The sequence below is a fragment of the Lotus japonicus genome, chromosome 1 (genome assembly GCF_012489685.1).
Source record: "Lotus japonicus ecotype B-129 chromosome 1, LjGifu_v1.2".
In the NCBI taxonomy this organism is placed as follows: Eukaryota; Viridiplantae; Streptophyta; class Magnoliopsida; order Fabales; family Fabaceae; genus Lotus; species Lotus japonicus.
Window position 1 is genome coordinate 116,238,486 of NC_080041.1, and position 21,417 is coordinate 116,259,902.

Genomic DNA, 21,417 nt, shown 5'->3' on the forward strand with positions numbered 1-21,417 from the left:
AATAGTGTCCATGGTTGAATTTCATCGATGGGACAAAAAATGAAATATCATTTGAAAACTTAAGATCTGGCCAGAAAACGTCCACCTTGTAGACAACAATTTAAAACTAAAATAAAATTTTGATTAACTTACTCAAGCAATCAAATTTACTATTCCTAACATCAAGGATAATTTTACCGATTAAGTTAGTCATTATTGTGAAAATGATGTAATTTTGGGATCAAGTCGATCCCTACTTTTAATTACCTTAGAGGATAATTAGATAATGAGCTATAAAGATGGATTTAAGAAGAAATTAGTCAATTTAATTTGACTAATGTAAACTGTGTAATTTTCATAATACATCTCAAAAGTATGATCCTTTGTGGTTAAATTTAGTTTTTACTCTTTGCTAGGTGGTGGTGGTGCATTGGGATTGTACTGAGCAGAAAATTATGACAAGAATTTCTTGCATGAATAATATTTGTTGGAGAAAAATTTTGTGTGACCCTTGTTCCCCTCTTATGCTACACCAAATCGCGGGAAAATTTGTGTGTGGTTGTGTTAACTGGTTAGCTCTTAAAAATATGAAGGGTCCCCAATACCAATGGGACAATGTTACTCTCGATCAGCTAGTTATTGCTTCCCTTGACATGAGTACGGAGAAGTATACGTATATGTTACTTCCTGAGGGTGTTACTGAGGTGCCTCATTTTCAGCCAGATCTCGGGATTCTAGGAAATCACATGTGCCTTTTTCATGACCGCAATAGAACCCATTTTGTTGTGTGGAAAATGAGAGAGTATGGAGTACGAGAGTCTTGGACTCAGTGGATGAGTTTCAGTTATGAGAATCTTGAATGTGAAGGATTTTTGTTTAGGCCTCTGCCGATGTTCTTGTCTGAAGATGGCAACATCCTTTTGCTCGCACTAACTGAGGACTTGGAGTTTATCAAGTATAATATAACAGATGATAATGTAGAGTATTCCAAATCCTAACCAAGAATTTTGGTTGGAGGCTACTAGTTATGTTCAGAGTCTGGTTTCTCCTTGTCAAGACGAAGAACATGGACAAGAATAAGAGAGAAAATGAGCTCTTGGATGCCAATTTCAAAGACCCATAGATTTCCAGTCAATATTTTACCCGTACTTTATTGACATTACAAAGTCCCTAAATTTGGTGAATATTTTAAATATCTTGCATGTTGCAATGTTAGTGAATGTTATATTTGTGATGTTGTCATAATACTTACAAGTTCTAATATTTCAATTCGTAGTTTTGAATTTTTTGCATGGCATGAAGTAGATAATGTAGCTGCTAGGTAGAATTGAATGATGAATTATTGCATATAAGCTTCTTCTAACTATTCAAAAAGTTGTGGTAACTAGGATCTTTGATGCAGGTAATTTTAATTGCATGGGTTCATCTTTAATAGAGGAACTTTTTTTGAAACTTTTTCCCAAACCTCCAGACCAAGATTTCCATGTTGGGTATACTAATAAGTGAATAACTATTATGGTTTCAGGCTTCCTATATGTTTCAAAGACAATTCATCCAAACAACCAGATTTCCATGTTTTGATTAGAGCATTGAATTTTGTTTTCTCAAATTCCATTGTTAAGAAAGATATTCCACCAGAGTCACTACGCTTATGAACTATCATTGTTATTCCTCAATACTAAAAGTTATCACTACGCTTATGAACTATCATTGTTATTCCTCAATACTAAAAGTTATCCCTTAACTGTAGACCTCCACCAAACCATTATATAGAAGTTTTAGAGATCATTTCGAGGCTACAAGCCTCTTTTAATCCTTCTGATGTACTCTTTCCTTTCTCTTATATCTCATATTTCCATTTTTTGGGTCTTGCTTCACATTAAGAATAATGTGTGATTTAAGTGTGCAGAGAGAATTTTAATTTAGAACAAAATATATGCACTGATTTTAGGTTGTTTTTCATGCTTTTTAGGTGAATCATTCACACGTTTTCATTGAGTATTAGGAATAATAAGTTATGATTAGAATCAAACCTTTCATCTTAAGATTTGATTGGATGTAGTTCTTGCATTTTGATTACATCAAGGTTTCTTGGAGAATAGATTTGTTCGCCGGTTTAGTGTGGATTGAGGAAGTCCCTTCCGAAGCGAACTCATTTGTTTCTGCGGACCTTTTGCCCTCTATGCCAGTCCAAGTTTAATGTGATTCAGTCATCTTTCAAAAAAAAAAGATTTGTTGCGTTGTGGTATATGCATACCTTGTTAATTTTTTGGTCTTATGCTCGAATGAATATATCTTGTCATTCTCTTCCTTCTTGTGCGATTTCACTCATGCTTATATGTTATAAAAGACATGATTTGATTCTGTTTGAATATTTTTGTTCATTTGCATGCATTGAGATGATAAAAGCATTATTTTCTTTTCATAAGCTACTGGTTTAAATTGCTAATCTTACACCACTTGAATTTTGTTTTAACTCATTCAAGCCTATTATCCATCCTTTGTGATAGATCTCATTACAGGCTTAAAAGTTAAGACCATAATATTACCATACCTTATGGAATATAAGAGCTTTACAATTATCTTACCATTGAGTTTTCAACAAGTGTTCTGATGTATGGTGTGAATGCATGGTTTGTGTTATATATATATAGATGAATTGCATTTCTTGTGATATAAATCCTAATTTATTGGTACAAGTGGAAAATAAAAAAAGGTTAAATATATTATAGGTCTCTGACATATAGAATCAAATCCAAATAAGCATTTAGAATTTTTTTTCATTGCATTTTATCCGTGATGCTTTTTTTAATTTAAATATTGACAAGTGACGTCATGATGCTTACTTGGCCAATCAACATGAACCTTTTACATTATTTTTAGTTCTTTTAATTTTTATTTAATCACTTTTTGTCCTTCCGCTCTCCTTTTCCCTTCTTTTTGCCCCCATCTAACCTCCACAACTACCATCAAGCCTCCACAACCTCCACCCAACCCCTACCTCCCCCACCCTCAATAACCCTTTCCCCCATCTTCCCCCACTTTCCTCAAACCTCTCCTCCCCCACCTTCGCCCTTCAACCACCATCCCCATTTAAATTTACAAAAGTTAAGTTGCAATATGGCAAAAAACATATAAATTGTCTTAAAATGTGCATCGACAAAAATACAAAGACATCATCCTAAGTCCAATTGGTAATTTGCAATATGGTCCCATGAAAGCCTCAATTTTTTTAGCTCACCTTGAGACATACACGTTTTCGTTAAATTGCATTGGAAAGAGAGCTATAAAAGAAACAACCAGGCTCTATGTCATTGGTCCATCATGTGACACATGCAATTTCTTTTGCGATTTTTTTGCCACATGGACTAAAATCAATAGATAGAGGGATGAAAAGTGGCTTCTTTCTTAAATTAGTAGTGTATTTGGATTGACAATGAGTGTACATTCTTAATTATGGGTAACCGTAAAATCTGCATTTTATAACTTCTCCCTAAAGACTCCCTAAACCAAACAGGCTGGTAAGTATATTTGTATGTATTACTTGTAGAAAAAGTGTGCCTTGACAAAAACTTCAAAATAAGACTTAGCTTTCTTAGCCTGCAAGAGAACAGCTACAACCTTCTGAGTTTATGCTGAATGAAGCTGAGTCACCATGGCCTTCAACAACTGATGCACAGTTAAAGCTTGCTTTTTCCGTGCTTGGAACTGTAATTATAATGGTAATGTATACTATTTAATACTTATTTCTTCAGCAAGACCAAGAAATACTAATTTCCTGAGCCTTTAATTAAGAGTACCTGGATTTGTGATTGCTGAATTCAACTATGGCTGATGGTGGTAGGCGACCTGAGCTGATCTCATTGACTGTTGAAAAGAGAGGAAACAAATCTAGCCATCCACGCGTGGTTAGAACCTCACAGACCTCTTTTGCAGTTAAGACACCCTTAATACAAGGACACATGAATTAGTATCATTAATTGTGTGGTAAACGTGAGTTAAAATGATGTGATTTATGTTTGGACATATTTATGAAAATATTGGTTTTTATATGTACTGTATGAAATTCAGTTGTAAAATCTCATAATTGATTTTTAATACACAATCAATGGCAAGTGAATCCAATTCTTGACCCATGAAATCAAATTTACTGGTACACCTAAACATCATTTCAACTGGTTAGAAGTGATTTTAATCCATTAGAATTGAATCTATAGAATAGATTCTGCTTCCCAAACATGCTCTAATACTGATTCTTGAAGAATTTGTTTGGTCAACGTCTTCTGCATGAATCATTCTAGTACTCTACTAGTATTCTTTATGTTTCTTTTTGTTTTGGAAGAGCTTAATTCTCATGGATATTTTGAAATGAGTTTTGAGTATGCAAAATTTAGCTGATAGATGTATAATTTCTTCTTTGTCACTCTTCATATTTATCAGAACTTTAGAAATATACACCTTCAAAACTGAGCCTATCATGTATGTACCTGCAATTTCTGGCCTTTAAGCATGTCTGCTTCAAGCTCATCGAAAGACCTATAGAAAAGAAACATATAAATCAGATTTAACAAAGAGTTATTGCTTGCAATTTTTTATAGTATGGATTAAAAGGAGAAAAACAAACCTTTTTCCCCCATATTTTGCATAAGCCTCAGCAACTTTCCTATTTCTTCCACCGGCTGTCACAGACAATATGGTTTTAATGAGACAAAGATAACCAATGAAAAATAGGATGAAGTAAATCAGTGTCCTTACCACAAGTTGTGATAAGGTCAGCTACACCACAACTCTCAAAAAAAGTGCTGTCCTTAACAGATGGAAACAATAACTTCGAAAATTTCAACATCTCTTTTAGACCAATTCTCATGATTGCAGCCTGCACATATATATGTTGAGAGAACCCACAAGAAGAAACAAAAAAAAGGGAGAAAAAAAAAAACTTTTCTGAACAAGAAATGTTTTAAACTTACTTTTGTATTATTTCCCATCCCCAAGCCATCAACCAAACCTGTCACATTTATGTGCCATTTCTTGATCATTCACAAAAACAATAAGAGAGAGGGACATAGTACAGATACAATACTACAAACCTGCAGCTACAGCCACAATATTTTTCAGAGTTCCACACAGTTCAACCCCTTCAACATCCTTGACCTATATCAAATTATAATGCAAAAATCATTAGCATAAAGCGTTTCCCAATATTTTACCAATTTAACTGAACTACTACTCATGAAGTTATGCTTGTATGATTCTGCCATGACAATTTTTTTCGATTTTGTGGATTACACTAACAAATTCCTTCGAATTTGATCGAATTTTCATTCAGACCTATTTGTTTAAGTTTTTCACTGGTATGTTGCTCATCAAGAAAGGATGTGCTGCACTCACAGCTGTGACATGGAAATAGGGAGTGTTGAACAACTGAACCCATGTCTCTGCGGCTTCTTGGTTTTCACTATATCCAACGGTTGCCTCGCTAAATTGCTCCATTGCAATCTGATCAAACAGTGCACGATAAGAGAAGCCAAAGTTGCTATAAGCTAGCCTAAAAAATCATATTGAAAAAATGGGTAATTTCCTCTAGAACTAGAATAGATACCTCATCTGCAATGTTGGCCCCCATTAAGACAGAACAATTGATTCCCAGTTGTTTGGAGATGAGAGTTGAGATCATGGATGGGCCTTCCTTCTTGACCTCCATCCCTTTGATAAGGGAAATGCCCTGTGCATCTGTCCTTATTTTACCAGCAAGACTTTTGCATAGTCCTTTCATGAACTGATGTGGAGTTACAAATACTAACAAGTTGGCATCCTTCACTGCATAATTAACCAATTCAGAAAAGAAGAAAAGATGGACCCCAAAAGAAAACCTCCAAAAACTGAAATAGCATATAAATGCTTGTGGAGTTCTAAGTCAGTTTGTCTATTTAAAATGATGTTTATTTGGTATAGTATGTTTGTTAAATTTTATCATCAAAGTCACAATGCTGAACACTGATAATAAAATTGATCAAAGGGAAGAACTCGTAGTGAGGGTTTGGATCAACGTTTGTCACAATTGATTTTGGTAACATTGATTATAGTAAAAGTAAAGTGAAAGTGAAGTGTTTTATGTTTGGATACATTTATGGTGATTTTTGTTGGGTAATCATGTGAAATTCAATTGTAAAATCTCATAATTTGTTATGTTCAACGTAGTAGCTACTCTCTCTAGTTTCTAAATTAATTGATTTTGGGTCTGAAAACAATTCTCCAAAATGACTCCTGAACATCAATATTTTCATCCAAAATTGATTTTAAGGTTTCCCAATGGGAAACCAAACACACATTTCAATGAGAAGCACCATAATCAATTCTAGGAAGAAACTACAATGTATAGCATTTGGAGTTAACGTGCTTTGGATTGTGTGTCACCACTAATCCAAACACGCTATTAATATTAATACCTGCATTTTCAAGGGCTGGATCTGCAACTACATTTTTACCAAGCTTGACTCCAGGAAGATACTTGACATTTTCCTGCAAAAAAGAACAGTTATGTTTGTATAAAATATTTCATTTAAAAAGCAATGCATACACAATGGGAATAAAATTCAAATTCACATTGTAGTTCCTTACATTGGTTTGATTGATGACATCAGAGAGCTTCTCCCCATTTGGTAAAATTTCCTCAAATACCCACACCCTCACGTCATCTGATTATATACAAGGAAGTCATATTCAAGTAGGAAAATTAGACTGTCAAAAAAAAGTAGGAAAATTAACATTCAAATGGAAATTTTGTTTCTTTACAGATCATTGGGGGGAAAATGCACGTATGATTCCTTTGCCAAGTGAAATACACATTGGCATTATTACAAAAGTTCACACAATTAGTAAGGGTCTGTTTGGAATGCACGTATGATTCCTTTGCCAAGTGAAATACACATTAGCATTATTACAAAAGTTCACACAATTAGTAAGGGTCTGTTTGGATTTTCGTTGACTTCAACGCGTCAAAATCATGTTTCTCCTATCTACGTTAAACTCAATATGGTATATTCTAGCTTCTCCTGTCTTAAAATACGTGAAATTACTTTTGGGTTGCCTCTAAGCCTCCAACGCCCAACCAAACATTCGCTACTCATTCACAATCACAATGCATGCATGCCAAAATCAAAAGGAAACTGAATAATGCTGAAGGAAAAGATATATACCATGGAAGGATCGAAGCCTGAGGGTGTTGGAGGCAATTAGTTTTGCGGCAACGCTGCCCCAATTGCCACTACCAATAACAGTGACTTTATTCATGGCGTTTAATTTTCAGCTGGGCAATGGGGTAGGAAGAGAGAGAAGAAGAAGAAGAAGAAGAAGAAGAAGAAGAAGAAGAAGAAGAAGAAGAAGAAGAAGAAGAAGAAGAAGAAGAAGAAGAAGAAGAAGAAGAAGAAGAAGAAGACACTGAAAATGAGGGAAGAATGTTGGGTGGTGAGTTAGAAGCCATACACGTTTCATTATAAACTATGTTCATGGAGTCAAATGCGGTGATTCCATGTGTAGTTTCAGCTTTGTGGATTTTCCCATTTTTATCCGTGCATTGCAAATTTCCTTTCATCCTTTATTTGGTACGATCATTTTATATAGTTGAGAATTTTGTATTTATGGGAAATTGGGAATTTTATATAGTAGGAAATTGATTTGTAGAAAGGAAGAGATGTCATGTAATGAATATGATGTGATAAGAGGAGAGATGGATAATAAATTGGAGAGTTTGTAAAGAATAATTATATCTTCACACCTCATTTTTGAGGTGTGGAGAGGTGGAGGAATAGACATATAGGAAAAAAAGGAGAGAGAAAGTAAAAATGTGATAAGTGATTTGATTGATAGAGAAAAGAGAAATAAATAGAAATTAAAGTGGAAAAAAAGTGGAGAGGTGTGTATATATCATTACTCGTTTGTAAAATGTCTACATTATTTATCTGTCTAAGTATCATTCATATTGAAGGATGAGTAGCTCATATGGTTAAGTTAAGGGTAATTATAGGATGGGACGGACCATGTACAACTACATGGGGGCATTTGCCCCCACCAAATATTGGAACTTCTTTAACATTATAGGTGTATAGCCAGACTGCCCCAACGGTTTGATTACAATTTTTCAATTGCCCCAGCAACCACAGTATCGCACAATGGTAGCAAAATCTCAATAGTGTGCAGTAGATAATATATGACAAACGAATAATGATTGATAGACGTAGGAATAGTAGAAACACCCCAAACACCCATTTTTCCTGCGGATTTGGCCAAATAATACACTGAACTAACCACCTAAATACACATGACTAACCATAAAGCACATAACCGAGTAAACTCAGTTGAAATTCCTAAATTCAATTTTACACGGTTCTGTGCTTTATGGTTAGTCATGTGTATTTAGGTGGTTAGTTCAGTGTATTATTTGGCCAAATCCCTAATTTAGGAATTTCAACTTTACACGGTTCTGTGCTTTATGGTTAGTCATGTGTATTTAGGTGGTTAGTTCAGTGTATTATTTGGCCAAATCCCTAATTTAGGAATTTCAACTTTACACGGTTATGTGCTTTATGGTTAGTCATGTGTATTTAGATGGTTAGTTCAGTGTATTATTTGGCCAAATCCGCAGGAAAAAGGGGTGTTTGGGGTGTTTCTACTATTCCTATGTCTATAAATCATTATTCTATGACAAACCCCTCACCCGCACATGAAATGTTATACTGCTATTAGTGCTATATATACATATAATGTTAGATTTTATATTTATGAAACAAAAATATATATTTGAAAAAAGTCTTGGATGAACAACCCTATTGGTTTTGCCATGGGATTTGTGCTTGTATACTATCACATAAAATCAGTTTGGTTTACAATTAGAAAGTATGAAAATAAGAAAATAACGCGATCTAAATTGATTTTTTTTATATAGCTATCAAATGGACTCCAAGTGATGAGAATTACCTTGATCATGATGTCATGGCAAAGTCTGCATGCACCCTACTATTATAGTGGATTGATAATTAAGTAGTTTAATTTGGTCTTGAAATGTGCAAGAATTTTACTATTGTAATGTATATATATATATAAATTGTAATAATAATTTAATATATTTTGGGTGGAACTTACAATATTATGAAATTATTTATGCATTGCCCCGACAACATAAATTTTATGGATCAGTCACGGATTGTAGGTGAAGGGTCCGGATTCGAACCCTAAAGAGAAATAATTTGTACTAATGTGCATACTTTCGTGATGTCAGAAATTGAGACTCCATAGAAATGAAACTGCATAATAAGAGGTGGAAAACATTTCAATTCATTACAAGAGTAGTGTTGATCAGCGTCAGCTTTTCCATTTAGTGTTAGTATAGCGTCGATGACCCGGTCGATGTTAATCGACGCTACACACTTGCCATAGAACCCACGGTAATGTATTTTTATTAAGCGTCAGCTAACATGATCGACTCTAACTTATACAATTTGGCATTGATCTAGCTGACGATAATGTGTGTCAAATAACTTTTTTACTATTAGCTTCAGTCATGGTCGGCTCTAAGTTTTTGATTGAAAATGCAAATTAGACAATGAGTTAGGGACATTTGTTCGTTGCTTGATGACATATGAGTTGGTGGGTATCGTGTTGACAAAACAGTACCCACATTGTTGATATGCAGCTTGGAATGGATCATGTTATAATCCTTGCAAAATTGATTAGCAACTTGATGTGGGAGCACTATTGTGTCAACACGATACGCACAAGCTCAAGACCCTCAAGCAACTGACAAAGGATCTAACTCATCATCTAAATTTGCATTGTCAAATATAAATACTTGTTGGGAAAAAATACATCCCCCTCAATGCACTCTTGCATTCAAGTACTATCCGAAAGTTGAGGCCATACAAATCTTTTACAAATGTACATAAGTCATCCTTGCGCAATTTTTGTTGTTTGCAAAATCCTCATTCCATCCTTTTCTAATCATCCATTGTGTTACCCTCTCAGGAGTCCAAAGTAAGTGCCACTTCTGCGGCAGCCCCACTTCACCAGAGGCGGTAGTGTCGATCTCTACCTTAATGGTTTGTGAGTAAGAGAAGTCTTAACCTTCTCAACCGATATACCCTGTGCTTGATTCCCGAAAGCCTAATGTTAGGTTTACTTAACGCACCACATACACTCGTCAACATCATTAGAGTCGTTTGAGATTTTGATGAAGTTGTGGTCACCTTCATCCTCGAAGTAGTAGTCAAAAGGATAACAAAAATTATGGCTATCCCCTAAATTCATCTAAAAAAATTATTTGGGCTAATTTGCCAAAATTTCAGCAACGTCTACCATAAAATGACTATCCCAAATTTTTTAAATACAACAAAAGACATGAAACAAGTCTTCAACTATGACATCAAAAGACGGGTAACATGTCTTCAACTATGACATCAAATCACACAACTCTTAACTCGAATGGTTAAATGAGTACTAAAGACATAATCTAAAACTTATCACACAACTTAAGACTCTAAAAATAGCTTGTTGCACCCTAGTATATTTAAATGTTCGTGGAAATGCATTTCCTATCCAGGTAAAGGAATTTAGTGCAGCAGAAGAGTATTGAGTTCAACAATTAGGAATCCTCCTAACAAAAAAGAACGGACCCTAGCAGAAATTATCAGTATAAAACCACATAGGAGCCAGCTAGGTGATAGCTAAAAGAGCAATGGGCCCTCAATTGAATTGTGGGCAGGCTATTATATCAATAAATAATTTATTTTACTAAATAATTGCGATAATTTAGTGTACAGACAAGTGGGCATCTTACTTCCATATGGCATAGCAAAAAGAAGAAACTTTCATATGGAGTTACAATTTACAAGACATAGAGGGATCTCAGCTAAAAATAATCAAGTATTTATTTTTCAAATTGAATCAGCCTAAAATGTTCCTAGACAAAGAATGAAACTTATGGCTGGTATATGTATATCCTCTCATGTCACACCACTATGACAAGTGCGGCATTATTTCTATCTATTTGTTCATAAATATTCAAAATGTCTCGCCTATTTAATAAATATGAAGAAAGAGAGAGACACAAAATTACAACATGGGAAACATGAGGAAGTTCCCAGATGAGAGGTTCCAAATCCATTTTAAGGAGCTCTCTCAAAAGGCTCTGTATCATTGTAACAGACATCCCACACAGCTTCCACAGCTTCTTTGGCAGCTGCTGCACCTGAGCAAGACGGATTATAAGACACTGATGTCATAGCTCTTCTTTTGATACATTCCTTCAAGTTGAATTACGTTTATTCAGTATCCAAAATATATTAAAAAAAAGAAACAATTGCAAGCTGGAGAAAGGGAATAGCAAGAGATTCAATTTAAGGGGGAGAAAAAAACTGTACAGATTTCAGATACCCTTTACTCATTTTTCCTTATTTCCACTCAATTTTGTAAACATGAAAATTTGTAATAAATGAGAGAAAACAGAGCCTAGTATGATTTTTTTTCTTTCTTTCTCGTAAGAACAGGGTAAGATTATTGGTAAAAAGCCCTAATGGTCATAATCTAGGAGTTTATGTTGTTTCCACACATAGCATTTCTTTTAATATAATTACAGAAACAATTTTTTGCCATAATTTACGGACCAATGCCACCAGTCTTTAATAAGAGATCTCTCATCTAGCTTGTTATAGTATAAGGCAACATCAAAAGATTTCAAAGAGGAGGAAGAGAAAATTTCGACCAATTTTTTACTCAGCTTTTGTACGTAAATGATATTCATTAGCAAAACCGAAACTAATTTTCTCTCTATCCGGATAAATGCAATACAAATAAAGAACAGTTCAAACTTCATGTTGGAAATATTTTATACAGGAGACTTTATGCTTCAGGCTTCAGCCAACATATGCTGAATTAGCATTTGACAGAATCAAGAACCATCACTTCTATTCTATAAGCTGAATGTAATTAGCATTTTTTTAAGCTTACCCTAACTTGTGCTGAAATTAACTTTTTTTTTTTGTAAGATCGGGGGAGTAGGAAGGGTCGAACTTATGACTACTTGGTTATTGAGGGCTTTGACACTCAAAAACCAACTCTTTCAAAAACTTAAAATGTTAGGTAAAGGCTCATAAATGGTTTTGAATGTAAAACTGAGGGAGGGAATTTGGGATTCAGCTATCAATGGTGACTTAGGAAGATGGAAATTCTAGATTCAACAACACAAGCTAACATCTTAAAAAATTGAGAAAGCTGCCAAATCATTATATTTTTTTGGTACATTGGCTAAAGAAAAAACAAAACTAAGGCCTCTTAAAGGCTACACCCGACGCATCCGCGAGAAGCAACAAACCCAAGTCTGGAGAAGGTTGATCAATAGACACAAACTCTTGATCTTGCCCAGCGCCATGCTTAGCTAAGAAGTCCGCGCACGCATTTCCCTCTCGTAAAATATGATGAACGTCCACCAACCAATCTCTGGCCAAAAGATCTTTAATATCCCAAATAAGAGAGACATATAAGTGCCGAGTCGGAGGCACTGACAAAACTAGATTCACGGCATCCATGGAATCCGACTGACAATCAACCACCCTATAGCCCCGCTCCCAAGCCATAGACAGCCCTTGGAAAATTGCTAGTAACTCCAACCGCAGAATGCAAGTCTCCTCCAGAAACCCGAAGAAGCCCCCCTGCCACTGCCCCTGGATGCTCCTAAAACAGCCTCCAAAACCACCTCGGCTTGGCACACCGCGCACGCTCCCGTCAACATTCAACACCACACCGTAATCCAATATGGGCTCCCATTTAACCAGGCGCGGGGGAGGACGAGGGGCATCGATAGCAGGAACAAATGCTGTCACAAGATCATGCCTCATGGCATCAATGTTGGAGCTAATAACTTGCACCGGCAGCATCTTATGCTCCAAACACCAGATACAACGCGCACGCCACACCCACCATAGGGTAGCTATCGCCAACGGGTCCGATGCAAAGATCAGAGCACGCAGCCAGACTTTAACATCCGAAATCGCAAACGAGTCACCCTCTGTATCAAAGCCCATTCTACGCCAGATAGCACGAGCCAAGGAACAGTCCCTGAGGCAGTGCAGAGCCGTGTCTTCGTTCGCCGAACACACACCGCAGTTTGGATCCTCCGCCATACCCCTATGGAAACGACAAGCATTAGTAGGCAACGCGTCCTGAAAAATTAGCCAGATAAAGACAGTACACTTGAGAGGCATATTGCACCGCCACACCCAATTCCAATCAACCACAGGATTATCCATTGACGTTCTTTGTGCCAGGAGCCACTGATAACCTGAAGCTGTTGTATAAACCCCTGACACATGCCCTTTCCAACGGAACCCATCCTGACCATGACCATTCAAGTGGGGGGATAACCCTCGAATTGTGTTGACCACCGGATCCGGTAGCCTAGTCCACAACCACTCCAGGTTCCAAATCCCATTCTGCCAGATATCTTTAACCCGAAGATCCACATCATGAATGTCAACAAAAGGCACCACTTGACACAGTGGAGTGGAGGAGCACCAAGGAGAATACCAGAAAGACGATAGACCATCTCCAACCTGATATTCGAACCCATCACGCAGAAAATTCCGAGCCTTGACAAAAGCCTTCCAAACAGGAGACCCTGGTTTGTCCTCAGCAGCAAGAAACTCATTATTCTGGAAGTACCTCGCTCTTATCATGTCCACCCACGGCTTGTCCTGATTGATAATAAGCTGCCAAACCTGCTTCCCCAAGAGAGCAACGTTGTGGTCGCGGGCCTTTCTTAAACCTAGACCTCCAAATTTTTTCGGACAAGCAACACGATTCCAGCCCACCAAGTTGATCCCTCGCCCACTTCTGTCTTTCCAAATGAAATTTTTAACAACTGAATCCAATTTATCACAAACACCTTGAGGAACCCACACCTGACTCATGCAATAGGCCGGCATGGAGGACACCACCGATTGCGCAAGAGTTAAGCGGCCTGCCCTGTTGAGGAGCTTGCATTTCCAATCAGCTAGTCTAACATTAATCTTATCAAAAATGTAATCAAAATCTCTTGCTGTGATCCGCCGCTGGAAAATGGGGAAACCCAGATACTTGCCAATCTCATTGGTAAACTGAAAGCCTGCTATACCAGAGATTCGATTTTTCTTCTGCAGGCTCATGCCATTGCAACCCATAATTTTAGACTTCGCTTCATTGACCTTCATGCCAGATGCCCGACAAAATAAATCTAGCAAGTCCTTCAGAACTCTCACTTGATTATTTCGAGCCTTAACAAACAACAAGACATCATCAGCGAAAAAAAGATGGGACAAACCTGGCCCATTACGAACAGTGCAAATAGGATCCCATCTTCCTTCCTGAACCGCAGTAGAGATCGCTGAACTCAACCTCTCCATACACAGAACAAACAAGTACGGAGAGAGGGGGTCGCCCTGACGCAGCCCCCGTTTGGCGGCAAACGACTGGCTACGCTCCCCATTCCAAAGAATGGACAACTGAGAGGCTGAAACGCAACGCATAATCAGATTGACACAAACCTGAGGAAAACCAAAGGCCACTCCAAATAAACCGAAATAGCTCTAGCCCTCTTTCCAGCCCAATAATTGTTTAAAAAAAAGGTTAACATGGAGGATGTGTGTGAACTATAGGTCTTTAAATAAGGTAACAATCTAGGATAAATTTCTGCTTCTAGTAGTTGGTTGATGAATTCTGTGGGGCAAGCTTCTTCTCAAAGCTAGATTTAAAATGCCCAAGGAAGATGAAGCTAACACAGTATTTAGAACCCATGAAGGATTATGAATGCTCCAGGTACTTTTCACTCAGGCGACTGTGAATCAAAATTTTTAGGCCATATTAACGCAAGTTTGTATTGGTGTTCTTCGATGATATTTTGGCCTATATCATAGATTGGTATACCAATTTTAGTACATCTCAATTGCTCTTCAGGTGTTTAAAGAGAATCAATTTGTAGTGAACATAAGGAAGTGTAGCTGTGGGAAGGAACAAATAGAGTACATAGGACAGATTTTGCTCAGGGACAGTGTTTGCTGATCTCACTAAGGCGAAGAGTGTGCTTGATTGGCCCGTTCCAAAGAACATGAAAAGGAGTACTTAGTTCAGCGGAAAGGATTAGTTGCTAAAGGTTCAACTTCGGAGGAGGAATTTTTATATGCAGTCAATTCTCACATTTCAGCCTTGAGGAAAAGAGTACTGTTCATGCAGGAGGTATTGATGGGATCACGGATCAGGATCAGTTATCAGACCTGATTGATAGGCCCAAGGTGTGGTGGGTATATGTGAGAAAGAGGAAGAACAAAAGGGAAAAAGAGGAATTGAATGGACGAGTTAATCAGGAGAGGGTAATAAAGTGCAGGGAGGAACGTAGCGGGGTTACATTCGGATAGTTTGTTTTCTATTCCACTTGTGATTGTCACTTGTCAGTAATTCCTAAATTTTCTTTCTCTGGATTCTATCAATATCAAATACTTTACTCAACTCTAATACATCACGTAAAGCTACACATTATCTCTGAAAATATACAGCAAAAATAAATGGTTGATGCAAATGGAGGAAGGAAAGAAACAATGTACCTGTTCGTGCCCTTTTACTTTCCAAAAACCTCGTAGAAGTTCTCGTTTGTAATGACAATCACCACTTAGATGATTAGCTCTTATCTGTATCACATAATCATTAAGAAATACTGATTAGAGGAAACTGAGATACAAAACTCCAACAAACTTAATATGCGTGACATTGTCAGATAGAAACCTCACTACAAGCATGGTGAGCACAATTAAGCCAATCCAAGTTTGCAGCACGACAATCATCAAACGCATGAATCAGCTCATGCATTATAACCTGGTTAACTTCATCTTGAGATCCAATCTGATCGCTGCACACAACTATCTGGGTCAAAGACACACCCAAAAAGTAGAAAGTCAATAAGACATTATTAGTAAATTGCAAACCCTATCTTACATTCATAGGAATCATTGAACAAACATTATTCAACCACTAAAGGAACTCTACTATAACTGAAAGTTTCTTTCCATCATGAAGTGTGTGAGATTAAGAGCTCATTTCGATACTCGTTAGAAAGTATGAAAACCGAAGCGCCCGGAATGTGTTATTTTACTGTTTTCATACTTTATAAACATTTACCCAACAGATTAAGCTTTCGAGATAATTGGTTAATGACGGTAGCGAGTATCGAAATAAGTACCCCTTCACCCTGAATGTAACCACCAGCAGTTCCTTGGTTGCAGTTAACAGCCATGAAGAAATTGTCTCTAACTGGGCACCCAGCTTTGTCCATGTGTTCCCTTAAAGATTTCACTGTCGGAGCTGACAAAGAATAATCAAATAAACCCAAAAAAGATAAAAATAATGCAAATTAGGTTCACCGTGAAATTGTGATTTTTTGTTAACAATTTTTGTAAACTCAATGAGAAATTGAAATTGAAGAATGTTACGAAGAAGAAAAAGGGAAAAATACACTGGAGACTCTTGTGAATCATGCGTTGGCACTCCTTTAAAGTTGTGCCGCCGTGAGTGGCAGAGCGAGAGGAAGCGAGTTCCTCTTCCATTTTCTGATTCAGTTGAAACGACTACACGAAGAGATCAGTGGCGGATCCAGGACCCCGGGTTAGGGGGTTCAATTTTTTCAAATGAATACATCGATAACAATATAATTGAAAACAACTTTAATCACATCAACACACATTTCACTCAAATGTAGCACATATTTGGTATTTCAAGTCAGTGCATAAACTGTCAAGTTTTCATAGTACTATAATGTGGTATTTCAAGTCATTAACCAAATGCAATATTTCAACAACAATTTTTTTTTTGATAAACCAAAGTGTTATTAATAATAGAAAGTAGAGTACAATGGGTATTCCAAGCTGAGAGTTTGCATCATTTGAATGATTTGAGGAAATCAATTTAGGGAAATCAAGCTTGAGAAAGGAAATCAATTTTGCCATTTAGGGTTAGGGAAATCAGTAATACCTGTAGTCTATAGAACCGCAGAGCCAGAGAGAGGGACGGCTGGACTGGTCTGGTGGTGGTGCGCGTTGATGAGGTCTGGTGAGAGTGCTTGTGGTGTGAGAGAAATCAGAAAAGAGGGTGAAGAGCGTCAGAGATCTGACTGTGTGTGAGAGAGAGAGGAGTTGGGGTCTAGGGTGCAAATCTAAATTCTCAAGGGGTTTAAAAAAATAATATGCTACAGTTGAGGGTTCTGGAATTGCAATGGTGTTTGGTTGCTTTGCTTTTACCTCTTGTGATTTTTCTTCCGAAGTCGGTTCTGGTTTTGTTTCTACCTGCACTTTTGTGGTCGCCACAGGTTCAAGCTCAGTCTTCGTCTCCTATTGAGCACTTGATCTTTCAATGGTTTCAGCTGATGTATCTAGAATTTCAGCAGTCTTGGGTTGCTCCTCTTCATCTATTTACACATCACTGGCGAAACTTCAATAAAAGTCTTGGAGGAGTCAAATATTTTAAAACTTATAAATTCAACTTTTTATATTTGCAAGATTTATTTTATCAAGAATGTTGAGTTAAAATTGTGAGAGAAATTTAATAAAAAAAAGAGAAATTTAATCTAAAAAACTAACAATCCTAGAGGGTGTAATTTATCTTCCTCTTCCTCTTCAATCAATATTGGTCTTTCTTGATGTGCTTTGTTCTTTCTCTCGTCGAGTCGATGTTCTTTGTTTTTTACGGTGTGCTTTGATGTTTCTAATTGTGTTTGAGGATTTTATTTAGGTTTAAATTGTTTTTGGGATTATGTTAAATAGTTAGTGAGTGAGTTAGGGTTAAATTAGGGTTAGTTTAGGTTCAAGTGTTAGTGAGGTAACTTGATGTGGAAAATGACATTTAAATATAAAAGAAAAAAAAATCACGGAGGATTCTTCAAAACACTTGGCCAGTACATGTAGGATTCTTGAAGCCGTGTGGCAAGGTCATAGGACCAATTCTCTAGCAAGGACCAAAATTGGATAGTTTTCCAAAGATTAGGGATTGAAGCAAAAAATTAGGGACTAAACTCTAAACCTGCTCACACTCCACCATATTCACTACTTAACCTGTGAATTTAGTTACCAGTTTTTTAAAAGTATTTTATGTAAATTTTGCTTTAATTTTGAATAAAATTACTGCAAATCTATATTTTCAAGTAATTTCACATATAATTAGTGTGGTTTTCTCTCATTTTTTCTTTTGACATTTTTTTTGTCTTTCCTTTTTTAAATGCAAAATATTATCATTATTGTCATGCCTTTTTACATATAATATTGTACATATGTTTATTTATTTTTTAAGATGTTATACTTATATCATTATAATTTATAATCAAATCATACATATATACAATAAATTTACAAAGGCATTTCCTAATTTCCCTATGCCCTAAACAAATTCTAAACCATTTTATAATTTTCAAATTCTTCATCTGCTTAAGTCAAACATATTTAATTAAAATCAAATATTATACAACATTTTATACTAAATCAAATATTAGACATGGAGAGTTATATATTTAATTAAAATTATGGTTCTATTCTAATGCTTTGAAGTTACCAAACACAACACACATAACATTTTTGTCTCGTTCTTTCTGTCCGGTCTCATTTCGTTATCTTCCGTTACCAAACTTTACCTATATATATATACCCCCAACATGGTTCAACGGTAAATATAACTACCAAGATTATACAACATTTTTTTTAAAACTATGATTATACTACATAAACCTATTTTGGGTGATCAATAATGTCTTTGAAGTTTGATCTACATTAGTGGATTGATAAATTAAGGTCAATGCCCTTTCTTATTCCATAATTATCCATTTTAAGACGGTCAACCTCTCCCCATTTATATGCTCCCAATTGAATCCCCAACCAGAATTTCAAGTCTAAAGGTCTAAATTAAACTTCCTCCTCCCTTGCTCCTCCAACACAAACCATCCATTTGGCCCAAATTCTATAAAAAAAAAACTCATATTTCTCTGTCTCTCTCATATGTTCCACCACAAATTCCCCTAAACTCTCTCACATCCCTCAACGGCTCAACCTATAAATCACCTTCCCCCATGCAAACCTATCTTTCACCACATCCTCTAGAGCTGCTGCAGTATTTCTCTAATCCGTTAGAGAAGTGCTGCAATATTAACTAAAAAAGAACTACAAATACAAAAACAACAACACAAGAAGATGGCTCGCCAGGCTTTTGTTCTTTCTCTCCTCATTGTTGCCATTGTTGGTGTGGCTATGGCCAGGGAAGCCCCATCAGCATCACCAACGACATCACCAGTTCCATCCTCAGCACCAAAGGCATCACAAGCTCCATCTTCATCAGCAGCTTCCCCCAAAGCCTCAGCAGCTCCATCTACATCCGAGTCTTCCCCTGCCTCTTCCCCTGCCACAGAGGAGCCTTCATCTCCCCCTGCTCCAGCCAGTGAGGCCATCGAGTTCGGCGCCCCTTCACCGGGACCTGCCGCTGGACCCGCTGCTGATGCGCCTGCACCCGCTCCTAAAGCCAGCGGTGCTTCTGCCCTTGGATTCTCTGGTGCTGTTGCTCTTGCCGCAGTTGCTGGCTTCTTCGCCTTCTAAGATGGTTGTTGTTTGTGTCATGAGCTTATGAGAGGGTGTGTTGTACTGCACATTGTACTATATGTGTTGTGCTTCGTGAAATGTTGTGATTGAATTAATATAACACACTAGTTGATTATAATAATTGATTCGACTCCTCATAGTATCTCTGTTGTTTAGGAGAAAGAATCGAAGGGATTAGAGGTAACAGTCCTAACATCAATGAAATAAAATGTTAGGAAATCCTTTGGTCTCTTTTTATTGAAAACTTAGTGTCAATCTATCTATATATATATGTAAAGCACACTTGAGTTTTTGCATTAAATACATAAGCAAAACTCAAGTGTGTATTAAAAGCAACCAAAAAAATAAAAAACTTTGTAATAAATATATTAAACAATAATAAAACTAAAATTAAAAAAATATATATTGTAAAAAACTATTCAACTACTACCATTAAATAAAAACATTCATAAACTTAAAATTTCCTTGAGTTTTGTATTTCACAAATATTAAAAATTAAATTAAATAAGAAAATAATATTTATTAGCAAATAATTTACATAAAATAATTTTAAAATTCAAAATATTCTATCTATATATATATGTAAAGGAGACTTGAGTTTTTTCCATTAAATACATCAAGTAATTCCTACCTCTACATTAAAATGCATTAAAAATAAAGAATTCCATTTGCAATAAATATATTAAATAATAAAATTAAAACTGAATAAATTGTAATGTCAAAAACTATTCAACTACGAACATTAAATAATATATTTATAAACTTATTTATCTTCATTTTTATAATTATTTATATATATTATATATTAATTACAAAATTTCCTATACATTTAAGTAAAACCTAAATATAATGTGATAAAAAATTTAAACATATGTAGATAAAATATTTATTATTGACCTCAACTTGAGAAAAAAATTAAATTTATATAAAATAAATATATGAAATATCAGAAATAGTCAATGATTAAATACTCTTCGTAAAGATATACTTATAATTTTTTTTAATAGTTACATGTGTTGTTTAATATAGATTGTTATAATTTTGTTTTGTGTTATTTTATAAAATAATTTTACATACATAAAAAATTAATATATTATAATTATTTAAGTCTTTTAGAATATCTTTTTATATACATTAAAAGTGTATAGAGTATACACAAGATGATATTTAGAATAAAATTTTATTAAATAATATTTTTATATGGAAACATTATTTATAATTAAAATTAATTAATTTTAATAATAAAAAATTAGCAAATAGTTTTAAAATTAAAAAATGCCGCAATAATTTATAAAAACATTTTTAAAATTAACATTATTAAGTATGACGTGGATGTCAAAAAAGTATGACGTGTGTGTATTTTTTTCAGAAATTTATTCAATTATAAATTTTGATATATTTTTTTTCTGTTATTTGTTTGGAGGTGCAGGTTATCAGATAGTTGGATAATGCATTGGTTATAGGTGTAATTTTCATTTGCTTTTGGGTGTTTGTATGGGGTTTTTTGGCCAAGTACTATGATGTTTTGACCCCTTTGAGATTTGGGTACTCTTTTTCCTTATTAGGATTTTTTCCCAATGAGTTTTTTCCTACTAAGGTTTTAATGAGACCCTCTCTCAAAGTCATTATGTGGTCATTGGGTGGGGGTTTTGTATGCGACACGGACATGTGATTCGTTGCTGACCTGTTTTTTGAGGCTTTTTAATAATATGTTATTCAGTTTTTTAAAAAAAAACTTAAAGAAGTATAACAGAGAAAAATAATAAAGGCTAAAATTAAAAATTAATTATTT

The 21,417-nt window shown here is 35.6% G+C and overlaps 4 protein-coding genes across 7 annotated transcripts; 2 read left to right on the top strand and 2 right to left on the bottom strand.

Moving 5' to 3' along the window:
- The first annotated feature begins 566 nt into the window (after nt 1-566).
- On the top strand, nt 567-1,634 carry LOC130720904 (F-box protein CPR1-like). Its single transcript, XM_057571611.1, has 2 exons — nt 567-961; nt 1,505-1,634. Exons 1-2 carry the CDS (start codon nt 567-569, stop codon nt 1,632-1,634), a joined length of 525 nt encoding a protein of 174 aa, XP_057427594.1.
- A 1,735-nt stretch (nt 1,635-3,369) lies between these two features.
- On the bottom strand, nt 3,370-7,357 carry LOC130729619 (glycerol-3-phosphate dehydrogenase [NAD(+)]-like). The gene is made up of 12 exons (XM_057581427.1): nt 7,179-7,357; nt 6,601-6,677; nt 6,429-6,501; nt 5,582-5,799; nt 5,371-5,478; nt 5,070-5,133; nt 4,950-4,987; nt 4,735-4,855; nt 4,604-4,658; nt 4,467-4,515; nt 3,780-3,925; nt 3,370-3,687 (listed from the first exon to the last, which is right to left on the bottom strand). The coding sequence occupies exons 1-12, from the start codon at nt 7,270-7,272 to the stop codon at nt 3,660-3,662; spliced, it is 1,071 nt and encodes a 356-aa protein (XP_057437410.1). The 5' UTR covers nt 7,273-7,357; the 3' UTR covers nt 3,370-3,659.
- Nucleotides 7,358-10,798: 3,441 nt separating this feature from the next.
- LOC130729621 (mitochondrial inner membrane protease ATP23-like) lies at nt 10,799-17,446 on the bottom strand. Of its 4 annotated transcripts, none has more exons than XM_057581430.1 (6): nt 17,023-17,446; nt 16,508-16,619; nt 16,235-16,347; nt 15,781-15,918; nt 15,603-15,686; nt 10,799-11,221 (listed from the first exon to the last, which is right to left on the bottom strand). In XM_057581430.1, the coding sequence occupies exons 2-6, from the start codon at nt 16,596-16,598 to the stop codon at nt 10,982-10,984; spliced, it is 666 nt and encodes a 221-aa protein (XP_057437413.1). In that variant the 5' UTR covers nt 16,599-16,619; nt 17,023-17,446; the 3' UTR covers nt 10,799-10,981. The 4 variants fall into 4 exon arrangements, with proteins under 4 accessions (XP_057437413.1, XP_057437412.1, XP_057437414.1 ...); XM_057581429.1 differs by having other exon boundaries at nt 16,235-16,356; nt 17,023-17,441; XM_057581431.1 differs by having other exon boundaries at nt 10,799-11,276; nt 16,235-16,356; nt 17,023-17,432.
- Nucleotides 17,447-19,223: 1,777 nt separating this feature from the next.
- On the top strand, nt 19,224-19,622 carry LOC130720913 (classical arabinogalactan protein 11-like). The gene has a single exon (XM_057571623.1). It carries the CDS (start codon nt 19,224-19,226, stop codon nt 19,620-19,622), a length of 399 nt encoding a protein of 132 aa, XP_057427606.1.
- Nucleotides 19,623-21,417: the final 1,795 nt, after the last annotated feature.